This window comes from Ostrinia nubilalis, chromosome 24, assembly GCF_963855985.1.
Source record: "Ostrinia nubilalis chromosome 24, ilOstNubi1.1, whole genome shotgun sequence".
NCBI lineage: Eukaryota > Metazoa > Arthropoda > Insecta > Lepidoptera > Crambidae > Ostrinia > Ostrinia nubilalis.
Window position 1 is genome coordinate 4,966,713 of NC_087111.1, and position 18,036 is coordinate 4,984,748.

Consider the following 18,036-nt stretch of genomic DNA (forward strand, 5'->3'; position numbering starts at 1 on the left):
CTTAAACAGCGCCTTGTTGTACTCCGTACAGAAGTTAGTGGCTGCCTTGAAGCTATCGAGAACTATCTTGGTGTTTTCATGCATAATATCATGTTCCAACTTCACCATTCAATAACCTTCCTTAACAGTGACCAAATAAGGTCTAAACTCCACCAACCTTAAACAGCGCCTTGTTGTACTCCGTACAGAAGTTAGTAGCTGCCTTGAAGCTATCGAGAGCTATCTTGGTGTTCTCATGCTTATCGTGACTAAACTATTCCATTCAAAAACCTCCCTTAACTGGGACAAAATAAGGCCTAAAATCCACCAACCTTATACAGCTCCTACAGAAGTTAGTAGTGGCCTTGAAACTTGAAACCGTCAATTGTGTTCTCCTGCATATTCAAATATCACCCTAAAGATTTGTAAATAAGGTCTAATATCCACCAACCTTAAACAGCGCCTTGTTGTACTCCGTACAGAAGTTAGTGGCTGCCTTGAAGCTATCGACAGCTATCTTGGTGTTCTCATGCATATCGTGTTCCAATTCCACCATGTCTTTTGTGATCTTCACTGGGGGAGGCGTTTGGGGGTCACACTTCTCTGTTTGGATGAGGGTGGCTGGAAATTACAGTAAAATTATTATGATTTTGAATGCAGACTGTGTTTAATGTAGTTTTTGGTGTTGAAAAGTAGAATGTTATCAAAACCTTGCAAAAACTATAACATAATAGCTCCACAGTTCATTATGTAAGAAATAAATGATTGAGTATTGATAAAGAAGGTTATTTACCAAAAATTATCCTCATAGAGACAAACTAAGCATCATATAGAGTAAATATTTACCAATATGATCATTTAGTACGATAAAGGTCACAGCGAACTTATCAACTCGGAAAGGGCTCAACGCCGTATCGCCTTTCGCAAGCTGTCAAATGCGAGGCGTTTAAGTTACGGTGCGGATAAGTGTGCATTGCAGTATGGAGTTTCATACAAAGAACACTGACTGCCTCGAGTTGATACGGTTACGATACCTTTCCGGGTTGATAAATGTGCTACGTCCTTAAATTGCGAAAGTAAAATTACTAGGAAGATTTGTCGAAAAAGAGGCGCCTTTTTATAGCTTTACATCAAGACCTTTTGTGTGCTCTTAGGGGGCCATATAAGTAATTCTAACACCATACATGAAATGAAACAGGCTTGTAACTCAATGGACTTTATTGTGTAAGCAATAAGGGTTAAATATACTAACCGGGAGTCTCAACCTCAGGCGTTTCAATCTTCTTCTCTTCTATGTAAAGCGGTTCAAACTTCGGCGGTGGCACTGTTAGGCAACACGAGAAGTTATGGCTGTTAGTTACACACCAATAATGAATTGTTCTAGTCTTAGTGCATTATAGTTAGTTTACATAATGTTTTTAGGAGCTAATTCAACAATTGGCCGCATTTTCAATGTGAAATTGTGAACTCTGTCAGTTTATAATATGACGCGTGAGATTGTAAACTAAGAGTGAATTAAGTTACGTCAGTTTATAATCTGACCGAATTCACTATTTTTCGGTGACTTGTACATGTCTTTACTCTTTATGTCCTATTCATTAAAAATGAATAAATCTCGAAATATTTGAGCGATGTTAGTGATATGATTTCATTACTTTGTGTTTCTTCAACCCAAATAATATCTTTGTAACAGTTTGTTGTTATTGCAACCAAAAAATACTGATAATTCTTATCAGACATAAGCGTGATTGATGCATGTGCAGTTATGTCTACGAGTGTATATTAGTTAAAATAAATAATGATAATTTAACTGAGGTTAGTATAAATTCTATTATAATTCAAAAGTTGATTGGTACAAATATCAAAATACAACCAACCACAGGCTGGTGATTTTTTCTGGTGAATTCTTGATTGCTGGCTGGCCTTAAACCGCACCTTCCGCGACGCGAACTTTAAAGATTTTCTTCTGACCCAATAATATTGGTGTTATTTGAAAGCCCAATAAATATCCTTAAAAACACATTTAATTTCTTAATAAATGATTAACATAATTATACCATAAATGTGACTTGAAAAAAGACCTCACTTTGGGCTCACCTCACGTGTCCTCTTTAACAGATGGATAGTGCAACTTAACAGTTTTATAGCCATAAAAGTTGGCTCACGCGTAACTACCAATTTTTTGAAGAAGTGACTGGATCCTTCTAAAGATACATTTTTGGGGTAAAAACCTTTCCTTTAATGAATTGAAGTTTAGAACTAGGCTTTTAAATGATGCCAATATTGGTGGGAAGTGGGGATGCATACGTTTGAAAGTGCTTGTCGCGGGAGGTGCGATTTATTTGATGTTGAGTGTATGTCAATGTCACCCCTCCCGTGCCTCAGGCACTGGCCCAGTTAAGAACTAGACCTCTAGTTTTGGAGTAGCTATAAGCCAGAAAATTTAAAATGATTGCAACTCACACTGATAGGGTTTCTTAGCTAGTTCTTTAATTGCATCCTCTTCTATGTTCTGTTCAGATTGTTGTTTGAAGTCTAGTGGACTGACTCCCTCCTGCAAATTGAAAGGACTTGGTTTAGTTTTTGAGTATAACAGATTAAAAAAAACATAATGGAGTGGACACCTTAGTCAACTGACATAATTATTTTTCATGGTCTGATAAAAACGCGATTCTCCTACAGATTTTGTACAGCAATTAAGACTATTTCCACCAAGGAGAGATGTGGAAATAATGAAATCAGATTGGTTGTTCAAACACTTGAAAGAGATAAAGCCTAAGTTCAAAAGAAGTGTTCCGTGACGTCAAGGCGCGCTTAAAAGTGTAGCACTTTGTGACGTCACACGGAATTTTTAACTTCGTAATTACTTGTTTGATTGTCAAATAAAAATACATGATTGTGTCCAATACATATTTTTTGATTGATTGACGGACTAATGCCCGTTTTCACCATCAATTCCTAATTTTTAAGTGATCCCTATGTAAACAAAATTCCTGTTATTTTTACCAAAGGGGTCACTTAAAAATTTAATTTTAAATTAGGGATTGATGGTGAAAACGGGCATAAGTTTCTTTTTAGGAAATTAGTCTATTAAAAGTCTTACCTTTCCAAACATAAAGTTGCCGACCCAAGTGGTGGCTCTATTGAACTGGTTGACGGTGAACTTCCAGTAGGTGGTGTTTTCCTGGTACACGAGTGCCACGAAGTCGTTAGCCCAAGGGACGTTTGACTCCAGCCAGTTACGGGCATCTGGACTGCTCCTGTGAATTGAGAATGTTACTAGGTATGCAAAATCACTTGAAACCTATGTTACAGTTAAGCTTTTACATTTACAAATACATTAGTTTTTATTTCATTCAAAAATACCCAGTAGTTATGATTTTATAGGCATTCAAAGTTCGCTTAGATATTGAGTCCCGCCGACGGTCACGTGACCCCGTGTGACGTACATTCACAGCGTCCGCTCACTAGAAAACGGATATAAACATACTTAAATTTTTTTTTTTGTAAATACAAACTTATTATACATATTAACACCCAGACCCATCACAGAAATTAAAATTGAACCAAACCCAAACTTGATGCGATTGTGTCGTTTTATTGCGAATTACCTTCCAGCTCCATCATTAGACCCCGATTACTATATAGAATTAAAATACTCATCAATACAAAACGAACGAGCCCAAACTCGATGCATTTAAATCGTTTTATTATAGAGTTCCTATGGCCACCTTCCAGCTCCATCATCAGATCAGCTCCATGTCATCATAATATTGCATGGTCATCCAAATCACATGTGTTTGCGAAATTTCAGCTTAATCGGTTGCCTGGAAGTGGGTCTTAATTCAGTTTGCAAGATTCCACCCATACAAATATCAGCCAGTCGTTGTAATATGACGTCACGCGCATAAAATGGCGGGCCGGCCGCCGCCCGCACTTTTAAAATTCAATATCTTGGAAACTAATTGACGTATCGAAATAATTCTTTCACGTGTATTTTTTATTTTTAACAGAGAATACAGAAAGCTAAAAAACAAAATTAGTGAACATTCTTCATTGTTGATGAAATGATAAAAAACTAAATATTTATTGTCAAATTGTTTTATGATTAACAATCCAAATATTGTTCTGTTTTGTATACCAAATAAAATGAATAAAACCTATCTAAAGCCACGTCTGTGACCACGTAGAATTTTGTCCAATGACCCCAAGCTACCCATCCTTATCGCTCGCGCGTAATTATATTGCTGTCGCGTCTGTGCGACGGGCGCCCGCAGTGAGTGTGCGAGGGTCTTTGGACAAAATTCTACGTGCTCACAGACCAGACTATACACATAAAACTGTAGAAAATATCATTCTAGAAATCAATCAGAGAATCGTGAATGAAACTATCTTACAAGGGCTCCACTGTTCCACACTTCTGAAGGGGATTATAGGGTCACATATTTTTTGTCTGCCTATCAAGACTTGCTTGCAAGAAGGAAGTTACTTAGGAAGGCTTATAGGTTTATTCAAAACTAGACTACCAAGATAAGAGAAATGCAATTAATAATTTCTAAAATAATGTACGGCCACACAGTTAACTATCCATTTCCGTTTTTGCTCTCGCTCTAATCAAATGGTGATTTTTTGCGATAGAACGAGATGACTGGCAATGGGCAGTTAATACTGTTGCCGATAGTACATGAAGAAGAGACGAAGAAAAGACAGTGTCTTCCTCTCCTTTCCAGTTATTGAGTGATCAAACTCCATATCTATCATAAGTTAATCTGTACATACTTGGCATACACAACTGCAGCGCCCGTAAGCACCGTGGCCCCGATGGTGCCCCACAGGATCTTGCGGGACTTCGGGGGGGCCGGCGGCGTGGGGGGGCACTTGTTGTCGTAGTGCGCGAAGCGGCGCGGCGCCCGCATCACGATTAGGGCCGCGCATGATCCGTCGCCCACTTGTTTTCTGACCTGGGGATTGGATAAAAAAGTTATAGAATATACAGTACCAGTGATACCCAAAGTAGGTATCAAGGTTCTTGGTCCAATGACTACTTTAGGTCAGCCGTTTGGTGTAGTGGTTCAGAACGGACTACTATGCCGAGAGGTCCCGGGTTAGATTCCCGGCCGGGCAGAAATTGAAATGATGAATTTTAATTTCTGTGACGGGTCTGGGTGTTACTATATGTATAATATGTATGTATTTTAAAAAAAAGTATACAAGTAGTATATCCGTTAAGCTAGCACCCATAACACAAGCATATTAATTGCTTACTTTGGGGCTAGATGGCGCTGTGTGAGATTGTCCAAAGATATTTATACTACCACTTTGCATTGACCTTTCAAAGATAGCAGTCTTTTTGAGGGGGTCTATGCAAACTGAAGTTCTTTCTTTGGGAACTGGGAAATGGAAAACCACTATAGTATAGAAGTTTATTTTTACCCGACTGCGCCAGAAGGAAGGTTATTTGAAATAAGTAAATAAACATCCTGTACCCACCCAGGGATCCATCCACTACAGAATATATGCAATATGCAAGTGGTCTGTGAGACCTGAAAGTCTTAACAACTAAGGTGTAGAGGCTAAAAATATATTGTAAACTTAAATGTAAATTTTAGCCACTTGAAAGTTATTTAATTAATCAATTTGATAAACAAAATCAAACTGGAATGAGTTTTGGCAATATTATCAACACAATTTTTATTATATTCCTACAGCTAAGTTTACATTGCAGTCATACATACTATTCGTGATTTGCATTTGTCGCCAAGTCACAGTGTTAGTAACAAGATAAGGCTAGTAAGAATTGGATTGAACCCAATTTCAAGGCCTGTATGGTAAACATTACAGAAAAGTTCAAATTAAGAGTCATAAAAATGAAAACTTTACAAATATCGACAGGGAGTTTTATTTATTGTAAAATACAGCTATCAACCGCAAAGTTGGAAAACAATTTTAGGTTATTTACGAATATGACGTCCGACCAATGTTATGTAAGGGACAACAATATCAAGGCCTGTGTTTATGTTTTCGGTCCTACTCCCAAATTACAGCACTTACACACGAGTTTTCAAGTAAAACATGAGATTTTTTGGCGAATAAACTGCGTTAACCATCAAAACATACGAAACACGGACACTTGGTGAAAGGTATCAAAGTAACAATTTGAATAAAAAACACTGACGGCGTTCAGCCAAGACAACTGAAAATCATGAAACTACATAAATACGTACCAAAACCAAGTGGGCATTTGTTAAATGGTTGGTAAATTTGTACATTTTCGGCACTGAATCTCTTTCCACTTGGGCTGTCAAAAATCAGAGACTGAAGAATTTTTACCACAGACTGCAGAGTTAATGTCAAATAGTGCTTCAAACGAAATGGGAATCCACATTGTCTGTGGATTGTGATTATAAATTATTTCTCCTGAAAACAAATTAATCAGATAATAATTATTGTGCTTCTGAAACCAACGAATTTTAATAAAATCTAGATCGCCAGCCAGTTTTTATGTTGTCCATAAGTTTTTAACAGAAAAAATCTATGACAAGTCCAAGCGGGAATCGACTGACATCTTTTTCTCGATTCTGTAAATAAATAAGATAAGCTACATCACTACGAGCAAGTAAAAAAAAATGAAATAACCTTTTTCCAAAATGTTTCGTTGTGCAGCTTTTGGTATTTATTTTGTTTATTTACTTGCTTTATACAACTGAAATACACTTTATTAAATCCTGTGATGTAGTGACAGTGGTTAAATTATTTAATTCTGTCTTTATTTTGATAACTTGTTTGTGACGGTTTGTTTGGAGGTTATTTTATTTCTTTTTCAGCTGTACGAGCTATTCGGCCTCTGTCGATTCCATATTTGAATGCGGCCAGGATTCGCAATGACTGCAAAAGTTTTGCCACTTGCAAAACCCTGTCGCATTTAGGATTAAGCCAAACTATTGGCAATAGTTCACTATTGAATAACCAGACAGTACTGAATATTTCTAAGAACATAGTGCAAGTTCCATCCAGGAGTATTACTAAATTCAGTCTCAATAAAGGGAAAAGAAAGTCTTCGAAGTCTGTTATCAAGCGTTTCTTCAGACTGCACTGGGGTGGTTGGATCCGGACTAAAGTTGGTAGGCAAAAGAGATTGTGGAAGAAGTCCCCTGCCCAGAAAAGACGACTTAGGCAACATGTGTTTTGTAACGCAACACAGAGCACTTTACTAGACAAAATGGTCACGAAGTTCTGGAGAAAACCAAAGTATTATGTTGATGATCCGTATGCCCCGTACCACACCAGAGAAGAGTTTGTAATTACAAGAAAGAAACCTATTCAGAGAAATTGATTTTATCCTTGTTTGATCTGTGGCATTGTTTACTATGTGTAATGCTGCTTTGGTTAGTTATAGTTAGTAATAAATATTTTGTTTCTGTAAAGCTGTATTTTATTGATGAGGCTTACTTGAATCAAGTAGTTCAAGACTCAAGTACCAAGCTAAGGAAATTATCCATTGAAGCATCTTATTTTTATTAATTAAATGCTCTTTAGGTACTAAGTTCAATCCGAAATTTTAGAATTTAGTGAAAGCGTTGTCTATTATTCAAACATTTACTACTGCTCATAGGAATGGTGGCCGTTTTTCTTATTGTAATTTATTTGACCTACTACAATACTATTATACACTATTACTGTAGCTAAATATTGAGAAAAAATGCCTCTTAACTCTTTTATGGCCAGATTTCGAAACAAGCTCGTAGTTAGTATACCCTCTCCATTCACTGCTCGAAGCGCTGCGACAATAAATTTTCAGTTGTGAATGCGTTCATGGTCCGTTAATTCTTATCAAACATTTTTAAGTATTCATGAAGTGCTTACATTGCTTGTTGTTGATTAAATAATATTGTAACAGTTTTATGACATTGATAAATTAATGTCAAAATGGATTTTATGTTTTTAAATTATTTAAATACTTTTGAATATTTTGATAAGAATTTTCATAAAGTGAACGCGTGTTGTTTACAAAAATCAGCTGGCTGTCAAAAGTTGTCAAATTTGCGTACTTTTTGAAAATTCGTGCTAGCGCGAGAAAAACAAACAGAATTCTTATTAGATTGCTAATTTCAAGGTCTCACTCGCCGGTTGAAAAACATTTACCGGCGCCGCTGCCTGTTACGTAAGTTATAACTGTTTACGTAATTCATAGGAATAGTGACGCGGTATAACCTTGATCATGACTGGAAGCGTTTGGGCGTTTAGTCGCGCGTTATCGTCAATAAAAACTCGTTTGATAAGTAAAGAACTCGCCAATATCGGTGTGCCGTTCAGCGCAGTCAGGTGCTTTTCAGTTACACAGGCTAGAAATATGAAGCTCGTACAGTTTACTTACAACACCAAACCGGACGAGGTTAGAGCGGGTTATATAGAGGGAGACGACGTAGTAGACCTGAATAAAGCTGACGGGTCCCTTCCTCTGAAGTTGGTAGACATCCTGAAGTTGGATTGTGCTGTAGAAAGGATTTCTCAGTAAGTATTATCCTTAAGTTTGAATTAGTGATAGATAGATTATTGTTCTAGCTACTATTTGTATTTATAGATTAATTTAAGTTTGTATTAGACAAGTATTAGAGTAATTCCATCGCAAGTAACCACTTGTTTTTCATACTCTTTAGTCATATTGCCTATTCAATAGACAACAGTATGCATTATCTTAGATCGTTCAGATTCTTATCAGTAGCAAACAAGATATCACAATTAATTTCAGTAAGATATTGTTTGAATGTAGATACATTAGGTAAGAAACATTTATAATAGCAAAACTGATGATAAGAAAGTTGTCACTTTAACAATAATATTGTTAAAAAACTTTCTTTATTTAATAACTTTCGTTATTAACTTCTTGTTTTATTAAAATAGCTGAGTTTGGAGTAATTTTGCATCACACATTGATTAAATTGCTTAGGTAAAACACATGCAAGGGCATCAAATAATACTTACACTAATCTAGTATGAAAAAATGTACTACAACAAAAAACTTTATATGAATTTTATTTATGGCATTAAAATAAATTATAATTAAAGAAACCTACCTAAATGACTTCAATTTGCTATTAAAAATAATTACAATGTTTTTACAACTTTATCTCAGACTTCAAACCTTATTTTGTAGCTTGCCTTGCTAAGCTATAGGTCTGCATTACTCCAAAAATAATTTTAATTAAAAAGTAAGCTTTATAAAAATCAGCTTCATTTAAGTATCTCCCTTATGTAAGAACTTTATTTACAATAAACAGATTTTTTTTTTAAAACTAAGGCAAACTTAACTCTAAACAAAATAAAAATATAAACTTATTTTACTCAAAAATAAAAGTTGTTTAAATTAGTAACTAGTGGTACAATTTTTGCAATATTTTTTAGAACTACTACTACTATTAATTTTTAGTTCAAAACAGGAATGCATTAGCCTACTTGTATTCATGATTATTAAAGTTTTTGTATAATGTAGTTTTATAGAAGGTTTACTGACAATGCTCTAATGAAGTATCAGTCTCTCTGACCTTATTTTTATTACTATGTTGATATGAATTAATTTAGTCTATTAACACTAGTCAACACTTGTTTATTTTTTATTCTTATGTATATCTATACTTCTAGCTTTCACGCCTAAACCACTGAACCGATTTTAATGAAATTTGGCACAGAGATAGTTTGAGTCCCGGGAAAGGACATAGGATAGTTTTAATCCCGTTTTTGAAACAGGGACGCGCGCGATATTGTTTTTCTGTGGCAAACAAAATTCCACGCGAGCGAAGCCGCGGGCGGAAAGCTAGTTTAAGTATAAATAAGGATTCCTGTAGCATACAGGACAATTTTATACATACCTTTCTTTGCGATTTTTATTTAAAAAGATCAACATAATATTGTAAGATAGATTTATTGGCCAAATGTCCATGACTATTCAACCTTTACTGGATAGTTATATTTGCGGCCAAGCTGAAGATCGTAATAGATTCTGGGTTGTGGGTACTGTTGGTACCGCAATTTAGGAATAGTCTCTTTCCCACTTTTAGTAATTTGTTATTGCACAAATTACTAATAGTCCCGTTAGCCCCTCGTACTAAGCTAAATGCTTGTATCACGAGTGAACTCACCACAATAGTCGAGCGGCGGCGGGGACCGAACCCGCGTTCCCCGGACCACGAAGCCAGTCCGACCCCTTCACCGTTCGACTATCGTGGCTTCATTAGATATTGCGTTGATATGACACGAGTTACAACAGTTTCTCTTCAGCATTAGGCCAACCTAAAACCAACCTTAACCTTACAGAATAAAGGCTAAAAAGCCTCAAGGGGTGCCCCTAAGTGGAATCAGGTTGGAGGCTCCCATCACAAACCAGGATAAAGTGATTGGCGTCGGCCTGAACTATCTGGACCACTGCAAAGAACAGAACTTAACACCACCAGAGGTGCCGATGATCTTCAGCAAGTTCTCCAGCGCGATTATTGGGCCTAATGACGCTGTGAAGTTGAGGACTGAAATCACACAGGTGAATTTCCTTTTTTTATTCTTATAATTTATCGACAGATGTGACGTGGCTGTAGAAATTAAACAGCAGATATTGTGAATCCAAGAATCCACTCTATGACCATCACAAAATGGAAAGTCACTGTTCTAGCTTTCAAGGTCTTATTTGCTATGTAGGTAACTAGACAATTTTTAACTTTTGCTTACTGTAAGCCTTTAAATCTTATTTACTTCGTATTTAACGAAGGACTGCATTTTACGTAATCTTTATCTACTTGTCGGAGATAATATCAAATGATATGTCAGTTAAAAGTTAGGTATTTATGTTGCCAAGTGGCTGAAACCATGTTTACTATACTCTTACCTAATAAATCAGTAACAATGAGACGTAGCCGTTGACAGTGTCCCGATTCCAATAGGTCTCCCACGTCCCTATTGACTCTAGATCGGGACGCCAAATGTCTCATTTCTTCGTTAAACTCCTTCTTAATCACTACTCTGGAACAACTAATACATCTTTCTTCACCCTAGGCAAAGTTACATTTGTTTCAAACTAAACAAAATACTGACACGTGCAATACACTCGGAGTGTCGGAGAGTCTAAACGGTCCCATAACGATGAGGTCAAAATTTTCTGACGTGATTCACGAAGATCCCTCTGACCCAAGCTGCCCACAAATTGGGGTCAATTACAGAAGCAATTTGAGATCGTAATTCATAGTGTAGGTGGAAATGAAGAGAATGAAGGCACGGTTTGCATCATGAATACTTATTGTTGTGGATATTATGTGTCCTGCATGTTGCTAATCTTAATAATAGATATCGTTGATTCTGCAAAGATTGTTATCAACAGCATCAGGTACATCATGGTTGATATAGATCTGCGGGTATTTTATTATCTTTAATGTTATAAAAATACTTTGACCCTCACGTCAATGACCATTATTTTTCTTATTCGTTTTGCTCTTGGCAGAGCGGTTTTAAGGCGTTGTCGTCGGTTGTAGAGGCGGATACAGCTCTCCGCACGATCTCCCGCCATCTCTCCCTGTTGGCTGACTGCCTGGTGCATTCAGATACGCGGTTTCCCACTGCTGATTTTACTTAGTCAGTCCAGCGCATAGGTGACCTGCCACGCGATTCATACTCCGAATACCTAAGTTTAAATACTTACTCACTTTTGGGCACAGCTGGCGTTATTTTACCCAACAAGTAAACCACACTACTCACGCTAAGCATGTTTGGGATTTTACCATGTTGTAATTATAATACAACATACACTCGCGAGCAAAAGTATGGAATCACTTACATGAAGTTGTTTCCACTCGATCTTGTGTACTAACGAATTTGTTAGTAACAAAAAAAGTGACACCATTTTAAAGATTAAACTTTTAACTTTAAATTGATACCAAATTCATTTAAATCACACCAGTATTTAACCCGGCGAGGATGTGGTACAAAAAGTATAAGGCGAGGATGTGGAGGGTCTTCATGACCCTGTATTTGATTTGTAGATTTTTCCCTACTAAGCGGTAATTCAAAAAATATTTATCAAGAAACTTAACTAGTAGTTAGTAATTAAAAGATTTATATTGAAAAATTCACCAATACCCCTATACATGTTTAGATAATAGAGCTATTCTAAAAGTCTAAAAAAATAGTGAAATTTGAGTAATCTTGTAACAAAAAGCAATTTCATCATATTTCATAATATTAATTAGTATTTTCTGATAATCGGCATTTTATATCATTAAATATTCATAATTAGTATTTACAGGTACAAATCAGCTCATTGTTAATAAAATAGAGCAATATGGTTTTGGCAAAATTTTGTCATTTTTACGTTTGTGCACGTCTATTTTCTTTCACCGGCGACGGTTGACTCACTAGTGGCGTGCAAAGGAGAGCAGAGTTCAATTACTCCAGCTACTGAGACGTTCAACAACATACAGCTACGGGATAAATATCTGTACACAAAAATATGAAGGGTAGGGTCAAATTGACCCCTCCACATCCTCGCCGGGTTAAAAAGATATCCCGGCTGATGTGAAGAAGTAAGGAAAAAGACATGTATCAACTGTTTGATACATCGCGAGTTGCGGCCTATTTACCCCCTATAAAGCACGTGTTTTCGGATTTTTGCTTTCACACGTTAATCCATACACATTTCCGCTTCTTTTGACACTTTACCTGGGATTCTACACCTTCAGAAGCAGCACAAATCGTTGCACTATTGCAAGAAGGGCTCAGCCAGCGGGCTGTCGCACGTCAGCTCCACATAAGCCAGTCCGGGGTTTCGAAAGTTTTAAGACGCTTTCGGGAGACTAGTGGCTTTATCCCGAGACCAAGTTCTGAACAGCGCCGGTGCACATCGCAGAGGGATGACCGTTTTTTCATGTCAACCTCTCTATGAAATCGTCATTTGACTGGTATCGACGTCCAGCAAGAGCTCAGAAATGTTCATAGGATAACTGTTAGCGAGTGGACAGTTCGTCTAAGACATAAGGAATAGAATTTGTATCCAAAAAGGCCTGCCACATGCTCGAAACTGACGGCAGGTCACCGATAAGCACTCTTTCAATTTGCTCGTACACATCTCGATGGGAAGTCGAGCAAGCCACCCCCATTAGCCACTGTTTCAGCGAACCAGCACTGCACAAATCGCTCCCCAGGCCGCCTGGAGACCCGACCTCTTCGACTGCTGCACTGCAAACACAGTCTGCATTCATTGGAGAACAAAACTCGCTTCCATTACTCGCCTTCCCATCAAAATAAGTGCGAGCTAATTGAAAGCGTGCTAGTCGGTGACCTGCCGTCAGTTTTGAGCCTGTGGCAGGTCTTTTTGGAGTCAAATTCTATTGTTTATGTCTTAGACGAACTGTCCACTCGCTAACAGCTATCCTACGAACATTTCTGAGCTCTTGCTGGACGTTGATACCAGTCAAATAACGATTTCATAGAGAGGTTGACATGAAAAAACGGTCTTCCCTCTGCGATGTGCACCGGCGCTGTTTAGAACTTGGTCTCGGGATAAAGCTACCAGTCTCCCGAAAGCGTCTTAAAACTTTCAAAACCCAGGACTGGCTTATGTGGAGCTGACGTGCGACAGCCCGCTGGCTGAGCCCTTCTTGCGATAGTGCAACGATTTGTGCTGCTTCTAAAGGTGTAGAATCCCAGGTAAAGTGTTAAAAGAAGCGGAGATATGTATGGATCAACGTGTGAAAAAAAAAATCCGAAAACACGTGCTTTCATAGGGGTAAATAGACCGCAACTCGCGACGTATAAAACAGTTGATTCATGTATTTTTCCTTACTTATTTACATCAGCATGGATATCTTTTTAAATAGTGGTGTGATTTAAATGAATTTGGTATCAATTTAAAGTTAAAAGTTTAATCTTTAAAATGGTGTCACTTTTTTTGTTACTAACAAATTCGTTAGTACACAAGATCGCGTGGAAACAACTTCATGTAAGTGATTCCATACTTTTGCTCGCGAGTGTAGTTTACCTACCTATATGAGAAGGTATTATGTATTTTTCGCACATGTAAAGTGGGGTCACAGCGTGTAATTTTTTGCTAATCTTACGTCATGCGGATATCTTAAAGAATCGCCTAGAAACAATGTTGAATGTTTATTAGTACCTACCTAAAATCATTACATTATGCCCAAGAGAATAAAGAAGTACCACGAAATACCACTCACTGATTCAATCTCAGAAACTATAACACACAAACTTAGTTCCTTATAGAGCGTAGACAGTCAACGAATTTTACGAAAGTCCACCCCTACGAAGGGTGTAAAACGGGGTCCACGCGTATGAAGTCGCGGGCGACTGCTAGTACATTGTTTACAAAAGAATAAAGGTTAGCTGAAAATCAACTCAGACACACGATTCGCCTCGCCCTATCATTATTATCAATCAATCAAATCACAGTCAATTGATCGTGATCTGATCAATAATATCGTGTGAAATAGCTCTATCTAATATGTAGGTACTTCGAAATTTCTACGAGTATGTAGAGTCTATTGTTAATTCTGATATTTTTTATTTAGAAATACTACCAACTCTTGTAGAGTTTTGTTACTCACAAGCTGTTCGTAGTTCCAAGTGGATGAGCATCTATTTTAGCTTCAAATTATTACATAATCTTAACCATAAATTGTGTTTCTTGAAATGAACAAAAGACTGAAAAATGTGTCTTGACCTTGAGGTTTTTACGCCACTTTTTATCCGGAGACGTTATATCAATAATTCATAGTAGGTATGGGAATGATGGGAAAGTATAAGTATAAAAGCCCTATAAATAGCCTATCTAGAAACAATGAAATTAAAACCTGATATCTACTTACTTCCACAAGTTTCCTCCATTATTAAATACTCCAACTCAAGAGTTCTTACACTTGATTTATTTCTATCGACACTACAGTTAAAAACCTTTATCAAAACCTTTTTTCCAGAGTGTAGATTGGGAGGTGGAACTAGCGGTGGTCATCGGCAAGGAATGCACCATGATCGACGCCAAGGACGCCTACAATTACGTGCTAGGGTACACCGTGGCTCAGGACATCAGCGCTCGGGATTGGCAGAAGAAGAAAAATAGCGGCCAGTTCATATTGGGGAAGGTTGGTTTACTCCACATTCCACATTAATGTTTCATTCATTCGTTTATAGCAATATTCAAAGACTTAATACTAGATAAGCATATCATCCGCTTTGTACTGGAGGGAAGTTGATACGTAACTTGTTGTTTGTTTTTTCTGTTGCGGAGGCAATGACAATTTAATTTTCCCCGGGACAAACTTGGCCTTTACTTGTTGGATTGTTATTGGCGGCTAAGCTTCAGCGCTGGGAACGATAGATGGGAATAGTCCCGTGTAAAAGGAACCCCCAATCTTCTAGTAAATTATAGAAGGCACAAGAGCACATCTTGCATCGGAGGGAGATTAAATTAATGACCAAATTATGATGAAAATTAAATTAGGCAAACGATTTTGTTGCGAAATAACACCTATTACACCAATATAAAAAGCCAATTTTCATTTATCGAGCCCTCTTCATCCTCTTCTCAACACTAGCCGATGTGTTGTCTCGAAGAGTTAATAGGCCAAGCTAGACGTGTATATTCGCCCTGAAAACAGTTTACACACTAATAAATTATTTGAATCTAATTTATCTTTCAGTCCATGGACACCTTCTGCCCCATTGGACCCTGGATCGTCACGGCAGACGAGATCAAAGACCCTCAATGCCTGGACATCAAGTGTACCCTCAACGGCGTGGTGAAGCAAAACAGCAACACCTGCCAGCTAATACACAAGATACCTGACGTCATCGCTAGACTGGCCTCGTGAGTATTCTTGAAGTCACCACAAAACATGTCATGAGTAGTGCCTGGACATCAAGTGTACCCTGAACATCAACTGTACCCTGGACATCAAGTGCACCCTGAACAGTTTAGTAAAGCAAAACAGCAACAATAAGTCAGCTGGTACACAAGATGCCTGACGTCATTGCTAGACTGGCCTCGTAAGTACTCTTGAAGTTACCGTAACATAACATACCATGAAAAGTGCCTGGACTTCAAGCGTACCCTGAACGGCGTGGTGATGCAAAACAGCAACACCTGCTAGCTGATACACAAGATATCTGACGTCATCGCTAGACTAGCCTCGTAAGTACTCTTGAAGTTACCGTACCATCATGCCATGAAAAGTGCCTGGACTTCAAGTGTACCCTCAACGGCGTGGTGAAGCAAAACAGCAACACCTGCCAACTGGTACACAAGATACCTGACGTCATCGCTAGACTGGCCTCGTGAGTATTCTTGAAGTTATCGTACCATCTCATGCTATGACAAAGGCGTCACAATCACTTATCGTTTCCACCCTGTATTTTACCTTGAATGTACGGATACGTTGGAACTCTTTATGCGCCAGTAAGACTCGCACTTAGCCGTTTTTATAATATCACAGATCGCACCACAATAATTATTTCATAAACACTACACACTACCTTTTTTTACGTCGCGCAGTCGGTTAAAAAGACTTGGAGACGTGTTACGACCGGTGTTTAAAGTGGAAATGCACCACATAAATCAAATTAAATCATTCATTTGCGATAACGGGTTTACATACAGTATAGTTCTTGCAACTTACGAATGGCTTTACTTATGTGTGTACGTGTACATGTACATAATGATAGTGTAATGTCTGTCAAAACTTTTGAAAAACGGGCAATAGCGAGCCACCACACATGTAAAGCTCATTCGCCTTCGTGAATTGCAACAACTATAAGTAGTTGTTACAAGTTTTTTAAGTATCTCCATCTTGCACCTTTCGGCATGAAGCATGAGGCGATATAAAAACCATAATACACCACCTTTTTCACCATCACAATCCTCATCCTTTTTTTTACTTTATTTTCTCCCGCCTCCCTCCACAGAGTGATGACTCTATACCCTGGGGACATCATCCTATCCGGGACACCAGGAGGCGTTGGGATGCACAGGAACCCACCGGAATTCCTCAAGCCGGGAGACAAGCTGATCAGTGAAATACAAAGCATTGGCACTTTGGAAACTAGAGTCGTGAAATTCGATCAGTGCGGTTGTAAGTAGGAATAGAAGCTGTTCGATTATACAGGGTGACTTTTAAATCGTTGGCATCCTTTTAATATAAGACTAATGCCCGTTTTCACCATCAATCCCTAATTTTTAAGTAACCCCTAAATTCCTGTTATTTGTTACCATAGGGGTCACTTAAAAATTAGGGATTGATGGTGAAAACGTGCATAACTCATGATACATAGTGCATTCCCTAAATATGAGACAAATCCAATGAGATTTTTGTAATTATTTTTACTATGTATTTCTATTAGTGTGCTCTTGTAAAGAGTTTAAAACTATTGTACAGTCGACAGCACATCAGCCTATACATTTTATTGCAAAATAACACTTAATACATCGAAATAAGATGCCACAGTATTAAGCTTGCTGTGCTGTCGTTACAAGATTTTAAATATTGAAAGTTTAACTCATTGGATTGGTCTCATATTTGGGGAATGTACTAGGTATCATGAGTAGTCTTATTTTAAAAGGATGCCAAAGATTTCAAAGTCACTCTGTAGAGTCATCGTCAAATAGTTCGTGACACCCAAAGTAGCCAATAATTCGCAACGTCTTTGTTATAATTGGAATAAGGTTGTGTTGTCCAGGGATGTTACGGATATCCGTAACCGTAACCGAAACTTTCGGATATCCGAAATAAAAAAATATCCGAAACCGTAACCGTAACCGATTCAAAGTTTCGGATAGTTTCGGATGTAGGCAGTTTGAATTGTTTTTTGTATAGTTTGTTTTTATAATGCCATCTAGTATCAATTTTTATTTTTTTATTACTTTTTATTCGATGTAAAGTGTGCGGCCATGAATGAACCGTGTTGGACAACTATTGCAAATTGCATTCTAAAGCACAGATATCCGTAACTGTAACCGAAACCGGAATAATGCTATTCCTATATCCGTAACCGTATCCATAACCGAAACTACAT

At 37.7% G+C, this 18,036-nt stretch overlaps 3 protein-coding genes across 3 annotated transcripts; 2 read left to right on the plus strand and 1 right to left on the minus strand.

Moving 5' to 3' along the window:
- Positions 1-415: 415 nt before the first annotated feature.
- LOC135083613 (uncharacterized) lies at positions 416-6,371 on the minus strand. The gene is made up of 6 exons (XM_063978312.1): positions 6,204-6,371; positions 4,759-4,940; positions 3,083-3,239; positions 2,443-2,533; positions 1,232-1,303; positions 416-600 (listed from the first exon to the last, which is right to left on the minus strand). Exons 1-6 carry the CDS (start codon positions 6,246-6,248, stop codon positions 416-418), a joined length of 732 nt encoding a protein of 243 aa, XP_063834382.1. The 5' UTR covers positions 6,249-6,371.
- Positions 6,372-6,561: 190 nt separating this feature from the next.
- LOC135083997 (large ribosomal subunit protein bL35m) lies at positions 6,562-7,403 on the plus strand. The gene is made up of 2 exons (XM_063978754.1): positions 6,562-6,648; positions 6,804-7,403. Exons 1-2 carry the CDS (start codon positions 6,627-6,629, stop codon positions 7,310-7,312), a joined length of 531 nt encoding a protein of 176 aa, XP_063834824.1. The 5' UTR covers positions 6,562-6,626; the 3' UTR covers positions 7,313-7,403.
- Positions 7,404-7,994: 591 nt separating this feature from the next.
- Positions 7,995-17,147, plus strand: LOC135083934 (fumarylacetoacetate hydrolase domain-containing protein 2). The gene is made up of 5 exons (XM_063978694.1): positions 7,995-8,490; positions 10,291-10,510; positions 14,946-15,110; positions 15,669-15,835; positions 16,930-17,147. Exons 1-5 carry the CDS (start codon positions 8,198-8,200, stop codon positions 17,102-17,104), a joined length of 1,020 nt encoding a protein of 339 aa, XP_063834764.1. The 5' UTR covers positions 7,995-8,197; the 3' UTR covers positions 17,105-17,147.
- The last annotated feature ends 889 nt before the right edge of the window (positions 17,148-18,036 follow it).

Excerpts from the sequence above, each read along its gene's own strand:
- LOC135083613 (XM_063978312.1), bottom strand. The coding sequence starts at position 6,248 with ATGTACAAATTTACCAACCATTTAACAAATGCCCACTTGGTTTTG. Across the intron at positions 3,240-4,758 it reads GCTGCAGTTGTGTATGCCAA|GAGCAGTCCAGATGCCCGTA; the intron begins GTATGTACAGAT and ends CTCAATTCACAG. Across the intron at positions 1,304-2,442 it reads AGCTAAGAAACCCTATCAGT|TGCCACCGCCGAAGTTTGAA; the intron begins GTGAGTTGCAAT and ends GTTGCCTAACAG.
- LOC135083997 (XM_063978754.1), top strand. The coding sequence starts at position 6,627 with ATGTTTCGTTGTGCAGCTTTTG. Across the intron at positions 6,649-6,803 it reads GTTTCGTTGTGCAGCTTTTG|CTGTACGAGCTATTCGGCCT; the intron begins GTATTTATTTTG and ends TTTCTTTTTCAG.
- LOC135083934 (XM_063978694.1), top strand. The coding sequence starts at position 8,198 with ATGACTGGAAGCGTTTGGGCGTTTAGTCGCGCGTTATCGTCAATAAAA. Across the intron at positions 8,491-10,290 it reads GCTGTAGAAAGGATTTCTCA|AATAAAGGCTAAAAAGCCTC; the intron begins GTAAGTATTATC and ends TTAACCTTACAG. Across the intron at positions 10,511-14,945 it reads TGAGGACTGAAATCACACAG|AGTGTAGATTGGGAGGTGGA; the intron begins GTGAATTTCCTT and ends CCTTTTTTCCAG.